Source organism: Carica papaya, chromosome 5 (assembly GCF_054855325.1).
Source record: "Carica papaya isolate Zhongbai chromosome 5, ASM5485532v1, whole genome shotgun sequence".
In the NCBI taxonomy this organism is placed as follows: domain Eukaryota; kingdom Viridiplantae; phylum Streptophyta; class Magnoliopsida; order Brassicales; family Caricaceae; genus Carica; species Carica papaya.
The window spans coordinates 41,294,236-41,312,701 of record NC_142313.1 but is presented as its reverse complement, the minus strand read 5'-3'; the positions used below and the strand labels follow the sequence as shown (position 1 = coordinate 41,312,701).

Sequence of the window (18,466 nt, the reverse complement as noted above, 5' to 3'; positions counted from 1 at the left end):
CCTGCACGTGTCCCAAAAAATTCTAAATTAGACCTAGGGCCCCTTTCGGCCAATATCGCAATTCCGGCACGGCGGCTCCGCCGTGCTCCGACGTCGGATCTGGGCCGTCCGATCGCGCGCACGCGGATCACCCGCGTGGCCCGTTCCCTGGTCAGTGTTGCCTTGCCATGCGGCACGTTCTAGTTGGCCGGGGCTGCTGACCGGGCCGCTGATGTGGCTACTGACGTGGTGCAACTTTTCTAAATTGCGTTTTGACCCTGGTTTCTGATTTTCTTTTCAAAAACACCCACAGAATCCAAATTTTCACCACTTTTTTCCAAAATCAATTTCAATTAAGTCCAAATAATATTTTTACCCAATTTTATCATTTTTATTATTTATATTTTCATTGAATTAAATTAAATTAAGTTAAATAAAAAAATCAAATAAAACAAAGAATAAAAATAAATAAATAAATTTATGATTTTATTTCCTTACAAGTTATGGAGCTTTACAATCTCCATATTGATGTAAAACTTATAAATTTAATCAAAAACTTTATCACATAAATTAAACAATAAGATAATTAAAATATTATTGATATATATTAAAATAAATTTTTAGATAATAATATATTTAATATATTATACAAATAATTAGATCGTGAACATAACATTTATATTCCTAACAAATATGTATATATCTAGTATTAAATAATTATTATATAAAATTAATTTTATTAAATTTATTATATTTTTGAGTGAATAAAATATTTTTTGATGACTAAATTTCTATATTTAAAATAATTATAATAAATTAAAAATGGCGATATAATTTTTTATTTATAAGAAAAAATTACTCAAAGATATATACTGTTGTAGTAAATGGCAGCAAATTTGACCAACCTCACGTGGTCAAAATATTTAACTTTTCATGATTAAAAAGATCTGATTGCAATTAAATTATTTTGCTGTTCTTTTTCCAAAATTAGAGCGACATTGAATGAATTATTTATTATTAATTTTCTTCAAAGAGAATTAGTTGGTGACAGAATTGAAATAAGAGATGACAAATAAAAAAACCAAGAAAATAAGTTGCAAGTAATAAATATTTCCCAGCGTGACACGTGGCATTTTTGAAACGCTACGTTTTGCGAAAGATAAAAGAGTTTAATTCGATCTTATCTCAAAACACTAGAGAACAAATTCATATTTTTATATCTAAATTATATAATAATTTAAATAGTTATTTTAGTTGATGTATACGACTTTTATTGTTTATCCAATTTATTAGATAAAAGGTAATTAATTATTTATTGAATTGGAATAAGGTAATTAATGTAGATAATACATTAAATTATTTTACAGCAATTTAAAAGGACGTTTTTAGTTGGACGTTTGAATACGGAAGAGAAAAACTACACTTCGTATATACGTGAAAACTGCATTTCTATCAGGTGCCGTGTCAGTGAGTGGGTATCTCAATCGGGAAAAATGATTAGAAGATCATTATTTGGGCATCTTACTCGAGGTTTCGCTTCTAGATTTTTAAGAAGCCCTCGGGAATTCTCCATCTTTTCCAGTGAATCAGAACCAGAATCATGGAAATCAACGGAGGGTCTGATTCGTTGTTCTGCAAACTATGCGCCTCTGTCTCCGATCGTCTTCTTGGAAAGAGCAGCCAAAGTTTACAGTCACACGACCTCTCTTGTCTATGGTCCTGTCAGGCACACATGGAGTCAGACCCATGAACGCTGTCTCAAGCTTGCTTCTGCAATTACCCGCTTGGGAATTTCTCCTGGAGACGTGGTGAGATTTTCAGCTTCTTCTTCTTATTTTCTCTTCTTCTTTTGAATTTACCGTATCTGATCTGGGTTCTTTGCTTTGTTGATCATGGGCTTGTTTATAGTGATTTTGTTTCTCGTATTTGAGAATTTTTTTTTTTTTTCTAAAGGGTAGAAGCACAGCATCTTGTTTCGTTTTAGCCTTGCAATTCTCCATGGGTTCCTTTGTTCTTCGATTTGATATTAAGAACTAAGAACATATTGGTTTTAGATGCAGATGAAAAAGAATGTTTAGGTGATAAAACTTTTGGACATACAAATTGAATCCCTGTTGTAATTTCACTTATTTTGTTCTTGATTATTTGTTTATTTTTCTATGATATTCCTTGAAATTTCTAACTTTTTTGTTTGAAAAACCTTGATGATGAATTGGTTATAAATACAGGTAGCTACTTTTGCTCCAAATGTACCAGCCATGTATGAGCTTCATTTTGCAGTCCCAATGGCCGGAGCAATTCTTTGTACACTCAATGCTCGCCATGACTCAACTATGGTATCTGTCCTGCTTAGACATTCAGATGCGAAGATTGTTTTCGTAGACTCCACGTTAATCAAAATTGTAGTTGAAGCACTCAATCTTTTAGCAAAGACAGATGCTAAACTCCCAATCCTTGTAGTAATTTCCGAGTCTAACTACACATCTGACACATGGTTACCTTCTAATGCATTTGAATATGAAAGCTTTTTAGAAACTGGAGAAAGTAGATTTTTAGTAAAAAAACCGAAAAGTGAATGGGACCCTATCAGCATCAATTATACTTCAGGGACAACATCAAGGCCTAAGGGTGTAGTTTACAGTCATAGAGGAGCTTATCTTAATACCTTGGCAACAATTCTCCTCCATGGAATTAGACCATTTCCTGTTTATCTCTGGACTGTGCCTATGTTTCATTGTAATGGTTGGTGTTTAACTTGGGGAATTGCAGCACAAGGAGGGACTAACATATGCCTTAGAAAGGTTTCTCCAAAGGGTATATTTGATAATATTGTTATGCACAAAGTGACCCACATGGGAGGTGCGCCTACTGTCCTCAACATGATTGTGAATTCATCAATAACTGATCAAAAATCGCTCCCTCATAAGGTTGAAGTAATGACTGGTGGATCACCGCCACCACCACAAATCTTAGAAAAGATGGAATCTTTAGGTTTTAGGGTAGATCATTTATATGGTCTTACAGAAACTTATGGTCCAGGTACTCATTGTATTTGGAAGCCTGAATGGGAATCTCTTCCTCATGAAGAACAATCAAAATTAAAAGCTCGTCAAGGAATGCAACATCTTGGACTAGAAGAAGTCGATATAAAAGATCCAGTTACCATGGAAAGCGTATCAGCTGATGGTAAGACAATCGGAGAAGTTATGTTCAAAGGAAACACTGTCATGAGTGGATACTTTAAAGATTTGAAAGCAACAAAAGAGGCCTTCAATGGCGGTTGGTTACATACTGGAGATCTTGCTATTAAACACCCTGATGGATATATACAAGTAAAGGATCGATTAAAGGATATTATAATATCTGGAGGAGAGAATATAAGTAGTATTGAAGTTGAAACTGTTTTATATAGTCATCCAGCAGTTTTTGAGGCTGCTGTTGTTGCTAGACCAGATGACCACTGGGGACAAACACCTTGTGCATTTGTCAAATTAAAGGATGGATCTAATGTTAATTCTCAAGAGTTAATTCAATTTTGCAAGGATCGATTACCACATTATATGGCACCTCGAACAGTCGTATTCGAAGATTTGCCGAGAACTTCAACTGGAAAAATACAAAAATTTTTATTGAGAGAGAAAGCAGAGGCCATGGGCAGCTTGTATTAAGCAGCAATATCAATGATAATTGATCTTCTTCATTGTCTTATAAAATACAAAAACATCATTATACTTATTTAGATCATATTTGTTATTATCAATTATCCTTATTTTGGAAGAAAAAAAGTAAACTTAAAATATAAATGTATTTACAAATCTCAGAAAAAAAAATAAAAATACATATATATATTTAAAAAATATATATATACACATTTTCAAGTAACATACAAACTGGCCCCTCCGAATAATTGGCTCTTTATCTTTTTTCAACGGATAATACTAAGAAAAGTATTAATTGAATCGTATGAGTGGTTCGATGGATCCCGAGTCGTCAACCAATGAAACCACCACCACAACTCCTCTTCTCCGGCGGCCCGGCTGGTTTCACGGCCGTCTCTGCAACTTCACCGGAATCTCCTCCGAGATATCGGGAGCTGTCGGCGACCTCGGCACCTTCATCCCCATCGTCCTCACTCTCACTCTCGTCTCCGGTCTCGACCTCTCCACCACTCTTATCTTCACCTCCTTCTACAACATCTCCACCGGTCTTCTCTTCGGCCTCCCCATGCCTGTTCAGCCCATGAAGTCCATCGCCGCCGTCGCCGTCTCCGAATCCCCACACCTCTCCCCTTCCCAAATCGCCGCCGCCGGCGCATCTACCGCAGCCACCCTCCTCTTCCTTGGCGCCACCGGTCTTATGTCCACCTTATATCGCCTCCTTCCTCTCCCCGTTGTTCGTGGCGTCCAGCTCTCCCAGGGCCTCTCCTTCGCCTTCTCCGCCATTAAGTACATTCGCTACAATCAAGACTTCGTTACCTCCAAGTCCACAACTCCCCGTCCCTGGCTTGGTCTCGACGGGCTCGTCCTCGCTGTTTCTGCTCTCTTGTTCTTGGTACTCTGCACTGGTTCCGGCGAAAGTTTCTCCGGCGAAGATGACGTCAGCAGCAGCACCGTCTCTCCGTCTCGCCGTCGTGTACACAGGAGATTGAGAATTTTGTCTGCCATTCCCTCTGCTTTAACAGTGTTTGCATTTGGGTTGTTAGTATGTTTCATCCGCGATCCTTCCATCATCAAGGATCTGAAATTCGGTCCATCCAAATTCCATGTGTTGAAGATCACATGGGAGGATTGGAAAATCGGGTTTCTCAGAGCTGCAATTCCTCAGATTCCCCTATCCGTATTAAATTCAGTGATAGCAGTCTGCAAATTGTCTGGAGATTTGTTTCCAGAAAGAGAATTATCCGCTACCAAGGTTTCTATCAGCGTCGGAATCATGAATCTAGTGGGTTGCTGGTTCGGCGCCATGCCGGTTTGTCATGGTGCAGGTGGGTTAGCGGGTCAATATAGATTCGGGGCGAGAAGCGGGTTATCAGTGGTGATTCTTGGGTTGGGGAAATTGATAATTGGATTGGTGTTTGGGAATTCATTCGTGAGAATTTTGGGTGAATTTCCAATTGGGATTCTGGGTGTTCTTTTACTTTTTGCTGGGATTGAATTGGCTATGGCGTCGAGAGACATGAACAGCAAAGAAGATTCATTTGTTATGCTGGTTTGTGCTGCGGTTTCATTGACCGGTTCTAGTTCTGCTCTGGGTTTTGGGTGTGGGATTTTGCTCTTCTTGTTGCTGAAAATGAGAAGCATGGAATGTTCTTCTTCTGGGTTTTTTCTCAATTTCAAATCGGATGACAGTGGCGCCTGATCAAATTCCTAAAACCTGGAAAATGGTGAAGGTCAGACTAAGATTGGTTTATGTTTTGTTAATCAAGATTGATTACTTATTGTTCTAGAGAAATTATGTTTGTATCAAATTAAATTCTATCAGACAGATTGGGTAAACTAATGATCGAATGAACGAATGTGTTAGGCAGTTGACCGGTGGCACTGCATTTGTAGTAACCAATCAGCTTCTTTAGTTCCTTGAATACTCTTCTTTCTTGATTTTGAGTAAGCAGAGGTTTGGTTCTGATAACTTGTGGAGAAAGTGAATGATCCACTGAGTTAAATATGTTATCATATAGGATAAAAAATTTTTGAAAAAAGATGTGTTAAATTGAGTTTGGTAAATGATGTAACCTGTCAATTGAACAACTTTTTATTTTTTATTTTTTTTTTAAATAAAAAGTTAAGATATATGTGTATGTATATATCATTTATAAAGAAATATTTACAAAATTTAGCAATGGGGTGCCTAAGCACCGAGCCCATCGTAAAAAGTTGGTGTCATGTCATTCTATACAAGTTCAATTGAGATCAAAATGAGGACTAAAAACATTATTAAAAGGAGGGCCGAGAATTAGGAAAGGATCCATAGAGGAATGAAGCTTAACATTATATTTGTCTACATATATATTTGCTTGCTTGAAACAGGCTTAGGGTTTTTATTCGATTAAAAATTTCACAAAACTCTGTGATAATCGTTTGAAAGGGCTTAGAGGCATGCGATGAGAAGAGAAAAGTTGACACAAAGAGTCAGTTATTTGGAGTACAACACAGAGAAGAAGCTGATATCCAATTTGTTCGAAGTACATAGATAATTGTCACAGATGTTGATATATTTAGTAAAAGAGAAATATGCTCTAATTTTTTGAATACATTGAATGTGATATAGATACTTTGTTATAATAGTAGCATACATGAATATTTGTTTGAAGTCTTAAATATAAGATTTTAGCTTATATTTTTTTTAGAGTAGAACATAAGAAATCTAATATGTTATCAAAAGTTATGGAATTTGTTCCAATTTGACGGCCAAAGTGAAACAAATTATAGAAACTTGTCCAAAAGAGAATGCAGTAGCAGGTTCTATATTGTCTCTGCTTCTTGTTGTCCGTAAACATGCAAAAATAAAAATACGAGACAAATCATTATAGTAACATATATTTGATAAAGATTGTGCCAATATAAGAGTTTTTATTATAAGAAAATATGAGATATTCATGAAAATATATGATCAAATGAGTTAGGAGAATTCGTAAGATACATAGACTAAGTTTTACATTGAACTATATAATAGGTTGAGTTAGTAGTGAAATCTGGTATGAGAGTATAGTTCCATTTCCGGGAGTCTTGGAGTTTTGTTTGCATGGCTAATAGAGTTTATGAGATGAGCATTGCGGTAGAAGGAGGAAATTATTGATAAAATATTGGAATTTTTTAACAATCTTTTTTTTTTTTTTCCAAAACATTAATAAGGATATTTGATATAATTTAAGAATATTAGTATATGATACGTTGAAATGCTAATCAATATATGTGTATATTAGCATTAAAATTTGTAAGTATGTATGTTATAGTGAATGCACACTACAATAATATCTTTTTTTTTTTTAAGAGCATAGAGATTAATAAATACAAATGCAAAACAGACAGATATCTAATATTTAAATAAAACTATGAATAGAAATATAATAAAAATTTAAATAAAAATGGTGTTTATATTTTATTTGAATTTTATATTCAATTCAAATAAAACTTTTTATAATTCATTTTTTAACAATAAAAGATTTGATATTGTAAAGGTAAAAATATAAATATAATTGATCAATTTATATGTTAAATATAAATAATTTAAGCATGTTAAATAATTAAAATATCAAAAAACATATTTAAATCAAACTCTATATAAAATATCAATTATGATATTATAGAGAAAAGAGAGTATTAGATAATATTTTTATGGATAAATTAATTATTAATTGAAATAATCTCAGGTTTAAACAAATTAACAGGTCTCATTATTTAATGTAGACCCATAAGATATTTATGAACACTTACCAACCCCACATTAATTATATGATGTTTTTTGTTATATAATTATATGAGGTTATTAAATAATTCTCTCATTGCATTTATTTTGAGGTTATTATCTACTTTTTTTTTCTTCTCATATTTAAAGAGGAATATAATAATAATAATAATTAATTTTTATGAAGATAGAGTTCTCATCTGATTTCACTCTTATCTTCCAATTTTCGAAAATATCACTTTGATTCAATTAGAATTTGAAAGTGTATACTCGAGCCCAGAAATTGAGACGAGATTAATTTTAGCATTAAAAAAATATGTAAAAATTTAATTTAATATAGAATTATGAAAAAAATAAGTTGACAATGAAATTGAAAATAATTTTAGAAAAAAATGGTGAAAATTTGAGTTTGGAGGGTATTTTTGAAAGAAAAATTAAAAATTAAGGATCAAAATGCAAGTAAAGAAAATTGCGCTACATAGGACCGCTCAACCAGCAATCTCGACGAACTAGAGCGCGCCGCGTGGCAAGGCACACTGACTCGATGCCATGCTGGCGATCCGCGTGCCCCACGATCGGACTACTTGGAAGCGTTCCCGCGCGCGTGGACGGTTCAGATCCATTCCCTCATCAGACGCGACCGGACAATCACGATTAAATACGATAAACGGTTCAAATTCATTCACTCTTTAAACATGATTAGATGGTCAAGATCAAATTACGATGAACGGTCTAGATTCATTTCCTCTTTAAACGCGTTCTGACCGTCGAGATCAAATGTGATGAACGACTTAGATTTACGGGAGACGAGTATAAATATTTCGCATCACACCGAACCAAAACTCTAGCCACCAGCCTCCCATCGAATAAGAAGAACTAGTTGCCGGAGAAAGGAGTCGACTAGCGCCCGTCGCCGCGCCGGAGCTACCTCCGACCGCCAAAAAAGATAAAAGGTCTCATATCAATTTCGAGCACCTCCATGACCAAATCGAAACAAAAAGAACGGTGGGTGAATCAGAAATCATGTACAAAGCCGCTGCGGACAAAATCCGTAACCCTCTAATATGGAGAGAAAAATTACGAGTCAAACTTTGAGTAAAGTTTACTATATCTAAAATAAATATAAAGTGAACTATCGAAAACAAAATATAAAAGAAAAAAAATTAATTAATTCTCTTTATTGTGTGAGGAGAGAGAGAGAGAGAGAGGGAAAATCAAATAAAAGAAAATGAGGATGCTTTGACTTTGGTGTACTTGTAACGATAGTGAGAGAGAAAAGACTAAAAAGAAACACGAAATGAACACAAGACTCTTTTTTTTTTTCTGCTTTCTTCTTGGAAAACTATGAAGATTTGGAACATTCTCCAAAAATCCTACGAATACCATTCCTCTGAAAATCCGCAAGATGTGAGAAGCAAATCTTTTTCGGTTACATGTACAGTTTATTCTTATCTTCTTCTTAATAATAACAGTTTTGATGACTCGTAGAGTAACCATACTCAACAAACTATAATTAGAATAATTAAACAATAAATTATGATTCGTTCTAATTATTATGTAATTAAGAAATAAGTTGTAATTAGTTAGCTAATTAAGTTCGTTAATTATGTATATATAAATACCAAGATGTTATTGATGAAAATACTAACTTTTATTTGATTTTACCAAAACCCCCCCCCCCCCTTAAGATCTCTTCCTCTCTGCTCCCCCAGTCTCTTCAGATTCTTCACAGCTCATCTAGATTTCCTGTGTAAATCTTTAATTGCTTCCCATTTAATTTTCCAACATGATAAGAAGCTTAAATATATATATATATATATTAATGTGTAGATATAAGAGATATATTTAGATCTGGCACCCGGAACTTAGCAAATAATGGATCATTTTTTTAATATAACTTAATATAAGATTAAATTTGAAACTAATTCTTCTTAAATATGAAGAAAAGTATCTTAATATATATTTATAATGTAATTTTCAATATCTGTTTAAATTATTTATTTCATGCAAGCTTTTTATTATTTTGATCTCGTGTTTTTCTGTGTAATTTTAAAAGGATTAGCTCTCATTTGGATGATGGATTTAAATAAATTAGCTATATCTAATCTCTAAAAGGAATACACAATTAATTAATTTTAATCAAATACTTTATTCATCCATTTATTTCTTTTATTATATCTATCCCACGTGAAAAGCAGTAAGTCAACCCTAAATATTATTAGCATTTGTTTAACATTTAATGTTGGCACCGAGCAATCCCCCTCTCTCTCTCTCTCTTTCTGCGCACTTCCATAAATAGCATTGGAATTTCTAAACGCCAATGAGAGAGCTAGTTGTTGTTGTCTCTCATGCTTTTTGGGTTTTTTACAAGCGAAGAAGAAGAAAATAATGGCTGCCGCCTCGTCGAAAATCCCCATCATAGATTTCTCCGTGGCAGGCCTAGAGCCAGGCACCAGTTTATGGTTCTCTACATGTCAACAAGTTTGCAATGCTCTCGAAGAGCACGGCTTTTTCGAAGCCATTTACAGTCATGACATGTTTCTTCCTAATCTTCGTAAGAAAATATTTGATGTGGTTAAAGAACTTTACGATCTCCCCACAGAAATCAAGAAAAAAAATCGCAGCAGGCCTGGTCGTGACTACTACTCTGATAACCAGTTACACGAAGGAATGGGTATCGATAGCGCAGACACTCTACAAGGTGTTCAAAACTTCACCACCCTTATGTGGCCTAATGGAAATCATCAATTCAGGTACATGCACTTTCAATCCTTTGTTCAATTGCTGGCGTCTCTTTTCTAAATGGTTGGTATTTTCATTTAATTTTACGAAATTATGAATTCATTGTGTTTTGTGGGTATTAGTAAGTAAATACATCTAATTATTAAAGTAAATAAATTTCTACTAAAAAAAATAATAATTATATATCATGTATTCAACTTAGATATACAAATAGAAATAATTATATAAACTACAAAATTATCTAAAAATTTTCCTTTATTCAAGTTCAAAGCACGTTATAATGAATCTAAATTTATTTTATTTTTTAATTTTGTGTTCAGTGAAAATGCATACAAAGTGACAAACATCATAAAGACATTAGATCAGAAGGTGGTGAGAATGGTGCTTGATTATTATGGTACAGAGAAGCAGTATGATTCTCTCATAAAATCAACAAATTATACTCTGCGTTTTTCCAAGTATAAAACATTCAATGCCAATGAAAACAACTTAGGGCTTCGAAGCCACACAGACAAGACTTTCACCACCATCCTTCATGAAGGTGATGTTAATGGTTTGGAGTTATTGACTAAGGATGGTGATTGGGTTTTGTTTGTTCCTTCCTCGACTTCATCTTTCCTGTATTTGGCAGGCGAAGCACTCAAGGTTCACATTTGCTTTAAATATATGTATATATATATATATATATATTAAGGGAATATTTATACTTTTTGTCTTTGGATTAAAATGAATTAGGTATGGAGTAATGGCAAAATTCGTCCTGCTCCTCATCAAGTCATAGCTAATGGAGACAAAGAAAGATACTCAATTGGATTATTTATGTTTAATGAAGGGGTGATTTGTGTGCCAGATGAGCTTGTTGGCCACAAAACTCCTCTGCGATACAAGCCACTTGATCATCCCGACTATGTTAAACAGGTTATGTACTTTGCCGAGAAGAAGATGGAATATCCTGTAGAAGAGTATTGTGGTATTTAACAAATCCTACTGCCACTTTGATCCTAATATTTATAGATACATTATATATCGTATGTATGTTTATTTATATGTTATTAACTTGTTTTATTCCGCTGTTATGCTTTTGGATTAAAGTTCGAATAAACTTTTTTCATTGTTTTAACAAAAAACTTGTATTATTTCAACAGTAATAAAGTTGATATTGTAAACTTGATATATATATATATATATATATATATCATTGTATAATAAGTTTGATCTTTGGTGTCAATCCTCTTTGATAAATGATAAATGGGAGTAATTTAGAATAAATGTTCCTTGTTTTTTTTTTCTTTTTCAACAGCTTATTCATCTACTTGTCTCAGATTTGTTTTTGAAATTTACAATCTTCTAATCTGAAAAGCAGATTTGATGGGTTTTCAAATCTGTCTTTAGATTTTAAGATTCCTCAACTTTTTTTCTTTCATTCCATGATCAAAAGAGGAAGAACCAGTGAAGAAATATGGGTGAGGAAGGAAATGAAGAACTAATGTAATACATTTTATAAGAAACAATAAATAATATTATCATATATTATATATTACTATTATTTGTCTGAATTATTGATCTAGAAAAAATAGTTTTTAATTAATCTTCAATAAACATAACATCTACATATTTTATTTTAATAATTTTGACCATATTTGCACAAGAAACGACAATTTGGAAAGCATCAAAAAATAGTTTTTACATTTTTTTTTATAATTTTAGAGCACCTTTAGTTGCAAGTTTTACAGTGCAAAAGCAATTTAAAATTAAATAAAAAATTGACTAAAAATAAGAATAAAATATGTTTTTGATATCCACAATTTATTGATTTAAGTATATTCTAGTTGAATTTTATAGGAATTAAATGTATATAAAGTCTTCCAATTTTTAATAATAAATTAAAAATTCCTTTTAATAAATTATAGAAAAACTAAATTGTGTATAAATTATGTGTATATATAATAAATTATATTCGTCTATTCATATCTACTAATAAGTTGACTTATTATGTTTTGTGAATTTGTAAAAAGAGTCATATCATTATTATTTTTATTAAATGAATGACATCTTTATATCAAGTGTGATACATATTTAAATCTATATATATATAATATTTATTACAAAAAAATTTATATTATAGTTAAAATTGCAACTAAAAAATTGTAACCACACACTATATTAGCAACTTAAGACAATGATGTTAGTCCTTAACTTTAGGAGTCATCCAACATATCTTTTAAACATTTATGAAATTACCATATTATAGTCACATTTGGGGTAGGTTTTACAAAATTTGAATACAACATTCGATTAAGGAATATATATTATATGTATATATTCAAAAAATTAGGTAAGGGTTTTTGCTCAAATTTAGTAGTAATCAAACATATATCTTAGACATTTATAAAATTATTATAAACTAAGATAGAGATAAAAATATGTCTAATTTGCAATGAATTTTACAAAATTTGGACCTGACTCGATTCTAAAATTTTAAAAACTAAACCCATCTTTATATCGAGAAAGTTTTAAAAATTAATCTTATTTTTAGTCCTATAGATTTCTGATTAAATCCTGCTGAATTAAAGATCATATATATATATATAGGTATTTTAAATATAAATCAAAGTAAAATTATACGTATTATATATACATAATTTCATTTTTTTACAATCAAATTTGGTTCTTTTTTTACCCATGAGAATTAAAAACTTGATCTTTCTGGTTATATTATTATTTTAATTTATTTGAGAATAATCTAATTAAGAGAAACCACATGTTTTAACTATTATTATTTAAAATATAAATTGAATTGTTATTTATACCAAACAAGGGGTCTGTTTGGCTGTCGCGTTCTTCTCCTACCCTAAATTGTCGCGAATGATTTTTGTCAAAACGTCGAATGCTAACGGTGACTGAGATCTTCAATCTTAAATGTCTAATATTTCAACACCCACGCGCTACATGACACGAATGAATCACGCGATTTGGTACTTGATAGTTCGTTGCGTTAAAAAAATTTAAGCTGAAAAAAAGTATAATATTTGTTAAAATATATTCAAAAAATAATTTTAATATAAAATTTAGTATTATATTTAATTAATTATACTATAAAATAAATAGTAAATACAGAAATGATAAAAATTTATATAATAATAAGAATAATTACTATAATTATTTAAATAATATTTTTTTAATGTTATTCTGATAATTTTGTTCCATCATTATTTATTATTTATTTCAATCATTTTATTCAATATAAATATTAATTTTAAAATAAATACAATCTAAATAATTTATAATTTAATAATAAAAATAAAAAGAATTCAAAATAGATTGTTGGCAGTGTGAGGAAGTTTTTTTTTATATTAATTTTACTTTATTTAGTTTCAATTTTTTATTTATAAATTTAGATAAATCATAAAATCTTTAAAAAGTTAATAACAAATTTAAAGACAAAAAATAATTATAAAAAAATATAAGAATTAAATCATGATTAAGTAAACTTAATATTTAATTTTTTATTGTAATTTTTTAAAAATTAAAACAAATTAACGAAAATTAACAGACACGCGCTCTACATAAGCAGTGGGGTAAAACCATCAAAATTGAAAGGAAATGAAGACTGTGAAGTCCTGCTGCGTAAGTTTCCGTTGCGCCAAAGACTTGGCTTGAAGACTACTTCTCTGCAAGATCAACCTCTCTCCTAGACAACCAAGCTTCAGTAATTGCGCTGTATTTTCATTAGTGTTTGCAGTAGTACTCAAATCAAAATCTAATACCAGGTCAGTTCAATCAGTGATTCCTCTTTCTCTGATTTACTCATTCATATAATTCATCACCAGTTTCATATTTTCCCGAAATCTCCGTTGTTATCCTGATTTATTGTCACTGAATCATATACAACAGCTGTTTCTTCCAATTCTCTGAGATGGGTAGCAAAATTTAAGTGCTTTAGTGTGCCAATTTGTGTTTGAGCAACTGGGTGTTGAAGTTCTATGGGTTTTAGCAAGAGGGTCTGTTACAAATCTTGAGAATTAGGAATCATGTGGAGGGTTAATTTGGTTGTTCTTGTTTCTTCATTGTGCGGATTGATTTTCTTTGGGTATGTAAATTCGTTTATCTCTGCTGCATCTACTTTGGAATTTGAGTTCACAGCTGAATCTACTGGAACTTACACGTATGATAGACTTGATGAAGTGAAGAAGCAGTGTGCTTCTGTTCTAAATTCTGCTGTTGAACTGAAACCTGAAGATAGTAGGTTTTATAGTATTAAAGAAGAACTGGTTTTTAGTTATGGAGATTGGTGGCAGGAAGCTGGCTCTGCCCCAATCTTGCCATTTAATGACAGAGAGGTTATAAACTATCCATCAGAAATGCCCTTGAATTTAGCTTCTTTCTGGGTTACTGATGTTGACAGAGCCCATCAGTCTAAGAAATTTGTTAGTGTCAGTGGCATTTTGTTGCTGGGCATAACAGTTGACAATTCTTTTATGGAGAAACCATATGGTGGAAGTCCTCAGTTTCAGATATGGTCTGGTCATACTCAACTCACAATTTTCTTTCAAGGGATTTACACCGAAACCAAACAAAATGGTGGGGAAAGAGTAATGTGCTTACTAGGAAACACAATGTTGCCTTCTAGGGAATCTGATTCTAGTGATCCATGGGAATGGGTGAAGGCATCTGATAACCAATCGCCTCTTTTGCAAGATGATCAAATTCTCCTAGTTGTTCGTTACCCAAAGACTTTCACATTGACTAGTCGTGCAATAAGAGGGGAATTGAGAAGTTTGAATCCAAAATCAAATCTTAAGTACTTTGATAAAGTTCACATTTCATCCCAGCTAGGGAAGTTGTCGCGATATGTGTTTGAAAGGGAAAGATTTGTATCAAGGGCTTGTAATCCTTACCCATACAGAGATAGTTTGATGAATGGTGACATTGATATTTATAAGGGGGTTGCAATTTGTGAAATTCTTGAGCAAGTTAGTAGCGGAGGGGCTCTCACAGTTTCTCCAAACTGGAGGTGCAATGGTACAGATGACTATTGCAGTAAGTTGGGTCCATTTGTGTCAGATAAAGACATTAAGGCGACAGATGGGAGCTTTAGAGATGTTAAACTTTATTTGCAGAATGTCAAGTGTGAGCAAACACACCAACGTGGAAACACAAGTTCTGCAAGGGTTGCTGCAGTTTTTCGAGCAGTCCATCCATCAGAGAATCAATATACTGCAGCACTTAGATCTGGGCTAAGCAATATGACTCTTTCTGCTGAGGGAATTTGGAACTCTTCCAGTGGGCAGCTTTGCATGGTTGGATGCCTCGGGCTTGTTGACAGTGAAGGAAGCAGCTGCATTTCCCGTGCCTGTTTATACATACCCGTTTCATTTTCCATAAAGCAACGAAGCATAATTGTAGGGAGTTTTTTCAGCATTGAGAAAAATAACATGACATTCTTCCCCTTATCATTTGAAAAGCTTGTGCAGCCTACAGAGTTATGGAATTATTTCAGGACCTCACATCCTCGTTACAGTTACTCAAAAACGGAAGCAGCTGGCACCATTCTTGAAAGGAATGAGGCATTCAGCTTTGGAACTGTTATAAAGAAATCCTTTCTGCACTATCCAAAACTAGAAGACGCAGATGACTTTTTATCCAGTCTTTCTCTTCTCTCAGAAGATCTTACCCTCCATTCATCTGCATTTCCTGATCCTATGACTTTCACTCACTCCGAACGAACGGAAATTCAAGTGGAGATTCTTTCACTTGGCTCGTTATTTGGGCGTTATTGGTCTCTGAGAAATATATCAACCATCGACGAGGAGACTTCTTATCATGCTAAAACTGAATATACCGAAAAGCAGCTCCTTTTGAATGTGTCAGCTCAACTCATGCTTAGTGGCGATGATTACAGCAATTTTTCTGTGCTTTTCTTGGAGGGTCTTTATGATATGCAGGTAGGAAAAATGTACCTTGTTGGTTGCAGGGATGTCCGAGCTGCATGGAAAATCTTATTGGAGAGCATTGATCTTGAAGCTGGTTTAGATTGTCTAATTGAAGTTATAGTCGCTTATCCACCTCTTCCAGCACAGTGGTTAGTCAATCCAACAGCAAGAATTTCCATTACCAGCCAGAGGAATGAAGATGATCCTCTCTATTTTTCCACAATTAAGCTTCAAACTCTTCCCATTCTGTACCGGAAGCAGCGAGAAGACATCCTTTCTCGTCGAGGCATTGAGGGGATCCTCCGGATCCTGACACTTTCATTTGCTATTGCTTGCATCTCAAGCCAACTCTTTTACATGAAGCATGATTCAGATTCTGTTTCTTTCATATCTCTTGTAATGCTTGGTGTCCAAGCTCTTGGATATAGTATTCCTCTAATCACAGGGGCAGAAGCTCTCTTCAAAAGGAAAGCTCATGAATCTTATGAAATGACTTCTTATGATCTCCAGAAAAATCAGTGGTTTTACATTATTGATTATGCAGTGAAACTTCTTGTATTGATGGCGTTCCTACTAACTCTAAGGCTTTTCCAGAAAGTGTGGAAATCTCGTATCAGGTTGCTTACAAGAACTCCTCTGGAAGCACATCGTGTCCCAAGTGATAGGAGAATACTTCTTACTACCTTGATCATACATGTTAGTGGGTTTATAATTGTTCTGATTGTGCATTCTGTTAAAACTAGCCAAAGACCTCTACCAACATCTGAAAGATACTTGAATTCTATGGGCAGCGGATGGGAAACCGAACTCGAGGAGTACATTGGTCTTGTTCAAGATTTTTTCTTGCTGCCTCAAGTCATTGGTAATTTTATATGGCAGATTGATTGCAAGCCTCTAAGAAAGCTTTATTTTATCGGAATAACAATGATCAGACTTCTCCCTCATGTTTATGATTACATTAATGCTCCTTTTTCAAGTCCTTACTTGGCTGAGGAAAACGAATTTGTCAACCCAAGTATGGACTTCTACACCAAGTTAGGGGACATTGCTATACCTGCAACTGCAGTTCTTTTTGCGGTTGCTGTCTATGTTCAGCAGAGATGGAATTATGAGAAGCTCACTCGAATTCTGACCTTTGGTCGGTATAAGCTTCTTCCTGTGGGTTCAAGAGTGTACGAGAGGTTGCCTTCTAAATCATTTGAAGCCGAGCTTGCATCTGGTGTTGGTGGCAATGCCACACGTGACAAAGAATGCAATGACGAAGAATAGTTAAAGACCTTTTCGAGTTAACTGACAGAAGTCGTCGTTTGTAACACACACAAATGCAGGTCATATTTTTGTTGTTTATCTAAATGTATGATATGTTGCCTTCCGAGTAGCAAATTCGAGGTTTTGCTAAAGCAAATGATACAGTAATTGTATGTGCTAGTGGAGTTTTTCTTCATGGAAGTTGAATGATCTTCTGGTTATTCATTGAACTCTTTTTAACAACTGCACTAAATATTACAGTGATCTCTTTACATATAAAGGGTGAATCTCAGTGAGACCTTTTGGATGCATTATAGTTTTAAAGGTAATTCTTTTTATTGTTGTGATTTCTGTACAAAACTATTAAATCATTATAAAAGAAACATCACAAATGCATATTTTTGTGGCACTGTAACACCTTTAATTAATTTTAATGTAATTAAAATTAATATATAAATATAATTTTTTAATTTTGAATTTTTATTTAATGTAAAAATAAAGAAAAATAGGTGGAAGATGAAATTAAAAACAATTTTGGATAAAAGGGGTGAAATTTTAGGTTTTTGGTGTGTTTTTTAAAGAAAAATAAAAAATTGGGGGTCAAAATACAATTTAATAAAATTATACCACGTAGGATGTCTAGTTAGCAGTCTCGACGAACCGGAGTACGCCGCGTGGCAAAGCACGTTGATGCGGTGCTACACGGGAGGCCACGCTGGCGATCCGTGTGCCTGCGTCTAATGGTCTGAATTTGTTCCCGTGCGTGTGAACGGTCCGGATCCGTTTTCCTTTTAAATGCAATCGAACGGTGCAAATCAAATTGCGATCAATGGTCCAGATCTACTTTCTATTTAAACGCGATCAAACGGTTCAGATCAAATCGCGATGAACAGTCCAAATTTGCTTTCTATTTAAACGCGATCGAACGGTTTAGATCAAACGCGATAGACGACCCAGATTAAAAAGAGACGGATATAAATAACCTTCTTCACACCAAACCCTAACCTTAACCGTCAGACCCCCCCGCTGGAGAAGAAGAGTCAGTCTTTGGGAAGGGAGTCGACCGCCGCCGTACCAGAGCCACTTTCGACTGTCAAAAGAGTTAAAATTTTCTCAATTCGCTTGAAATTCAATTTTGAACACCTCCATGGCAAAATCAA

The 18,466-nt window shown here is 33.6% G+C and overlaps 4 protein-coding genes across 4 annotated transcripts; all 4 read left to right on the top strand.

Annotated features, from left to right (window-relative positions):
• Positions 1–1,391: 1,391 nt before the first annotated feature.
• LOC110821043 (isovalerate--CoA ligase AAE2-like) lies at positions 1,392–3,718 on the top strand. The gene is made up of 2 exons (XM_022050741.2): positions 1,392–1,787; positions 2,208–3,718. The coding sequence occupies exons 1-2, from the start codon at positions 1,473–1,475 to the stop codon at positions 3,645–3,647; spliced, it is 1,755 nt and encodes a 584-aa protein (XP_021906433.1). The 5' UTR covers positions 1,392–1,472; the 3' UTR covers positions 3,648–3,718.
• A 125-nt stretch (positions 3,719–3,843) lies between these two features.
• On the top strand, positions 3,844–5,534 carry MOT2 (sulfate transmembrane transporter). The gene has a single exon (XM_022050742.2). The coding sequence runs from the start codon at positions 3,943–3,945 to the stop codon at positions 5,335–5,337; it is 1,395 nt and encodes a 464-aa protein (XP_021906434.1). The 5' UTR covers positions 3,844–3,942; the 3' UTR covers positions 5,338–5,534.
• Positions 5,535–9,680: 4,146 nt separating this feature from the next.
• On the top strand, positions 9,681–11,414 carry LOC110821158 (putative 2-oxoglutarate-dependent dioxygenase AOP1). Its single transcript, XM_088220013.1, has 3 exons — positions 9,681–10,136; positions 10,446–10,770; positions 10,861–11,414. Exons 1-3 carry the CDS (start codon positions 9,772–9,774, stop codon positions 11,101–11,103), a joined length of 933 nt encoding a protein of 310 aa, XP_088076139.1. The 5' UTR covers positions 9,681–9,771; the 3' UTR covers positions 11,104–11,414.
• Positions 11,415–13,718: 2,304 nt separating this feature from the next.
• On the top strand, positions 13,719–17,527 carry LOC110821156 (PII, uridylyltransferase (DUF2921)). The gene is made up of 2 exons (XM_088221023.1): positions 13,719–13,895; positions 14,020–17,527. Exon 2 carries the CDS (start codon positions 14,157–14,159, stop codon positions 17,325–17,327), a length of 3,171 nt encoding a protein of 1,056 aa, XP_088077149.1. The 5' UTR covers positions 13,719–13,895; positions 14,020–14,156; the 3' UTR covers positions 17,328–17,527.
• Positions 17,528–18,466: the final 939 nt, after the last annotated feature.

Excerpts from the sequence above, each read along its gene's own strand:
- LOC110821156 (XM_088221023.1), top strand. The coding sequence starts at position 14,157 with ATGTGGAGGGTTAATTTGGTTGTTCTTGTTTCTTCATTGTGCGGATTG.
- LOC110821158 (XM_088220013.1), top strand. The coding sequence starts at position 9,772 with ATGGCTGCCGCCTCGTCGAAAATCCCCATCATAGATTTCTCCGTGGCA. Across the intron at positions 10,137-10,445 it reads AATGGAAATCATCAATTCAG|TGAAAATGCATACAAAGTGA; the intron begins GTACATGCACTT and ends TTTTGTGTTCAG. Across the intron at positions 10,771-10,860 it reads TGGCAGGCGAAGCACTCAAG|GTATGGAGTAATGGCAAAAT; the intron begins GTTCACATTTGC and ends AAAATGAATTAG.
- MOT2 (XM_022050742.2), top strand. The coding sequence starts at position 3,943 with ATGAGTGGTTCGATGGATCCCGAGTCGTCAACCAATGAAACCACCACC.
- LOC110821043 (XM_022050741.2), top strand. The coding sequence starts at position 1,473 with ATGATTAGAAGATCATTATTTGGGCATCTTACTCGAGGTTTCGCTTCT. Across the intron at positions 1,788-2,207 it reads GAATTTCTCCTGGAGACGTG|GTAGCTACTTTTGCTCCAAA; the intron begins GTGAGATTTTCA and ends TTATAAATACAG.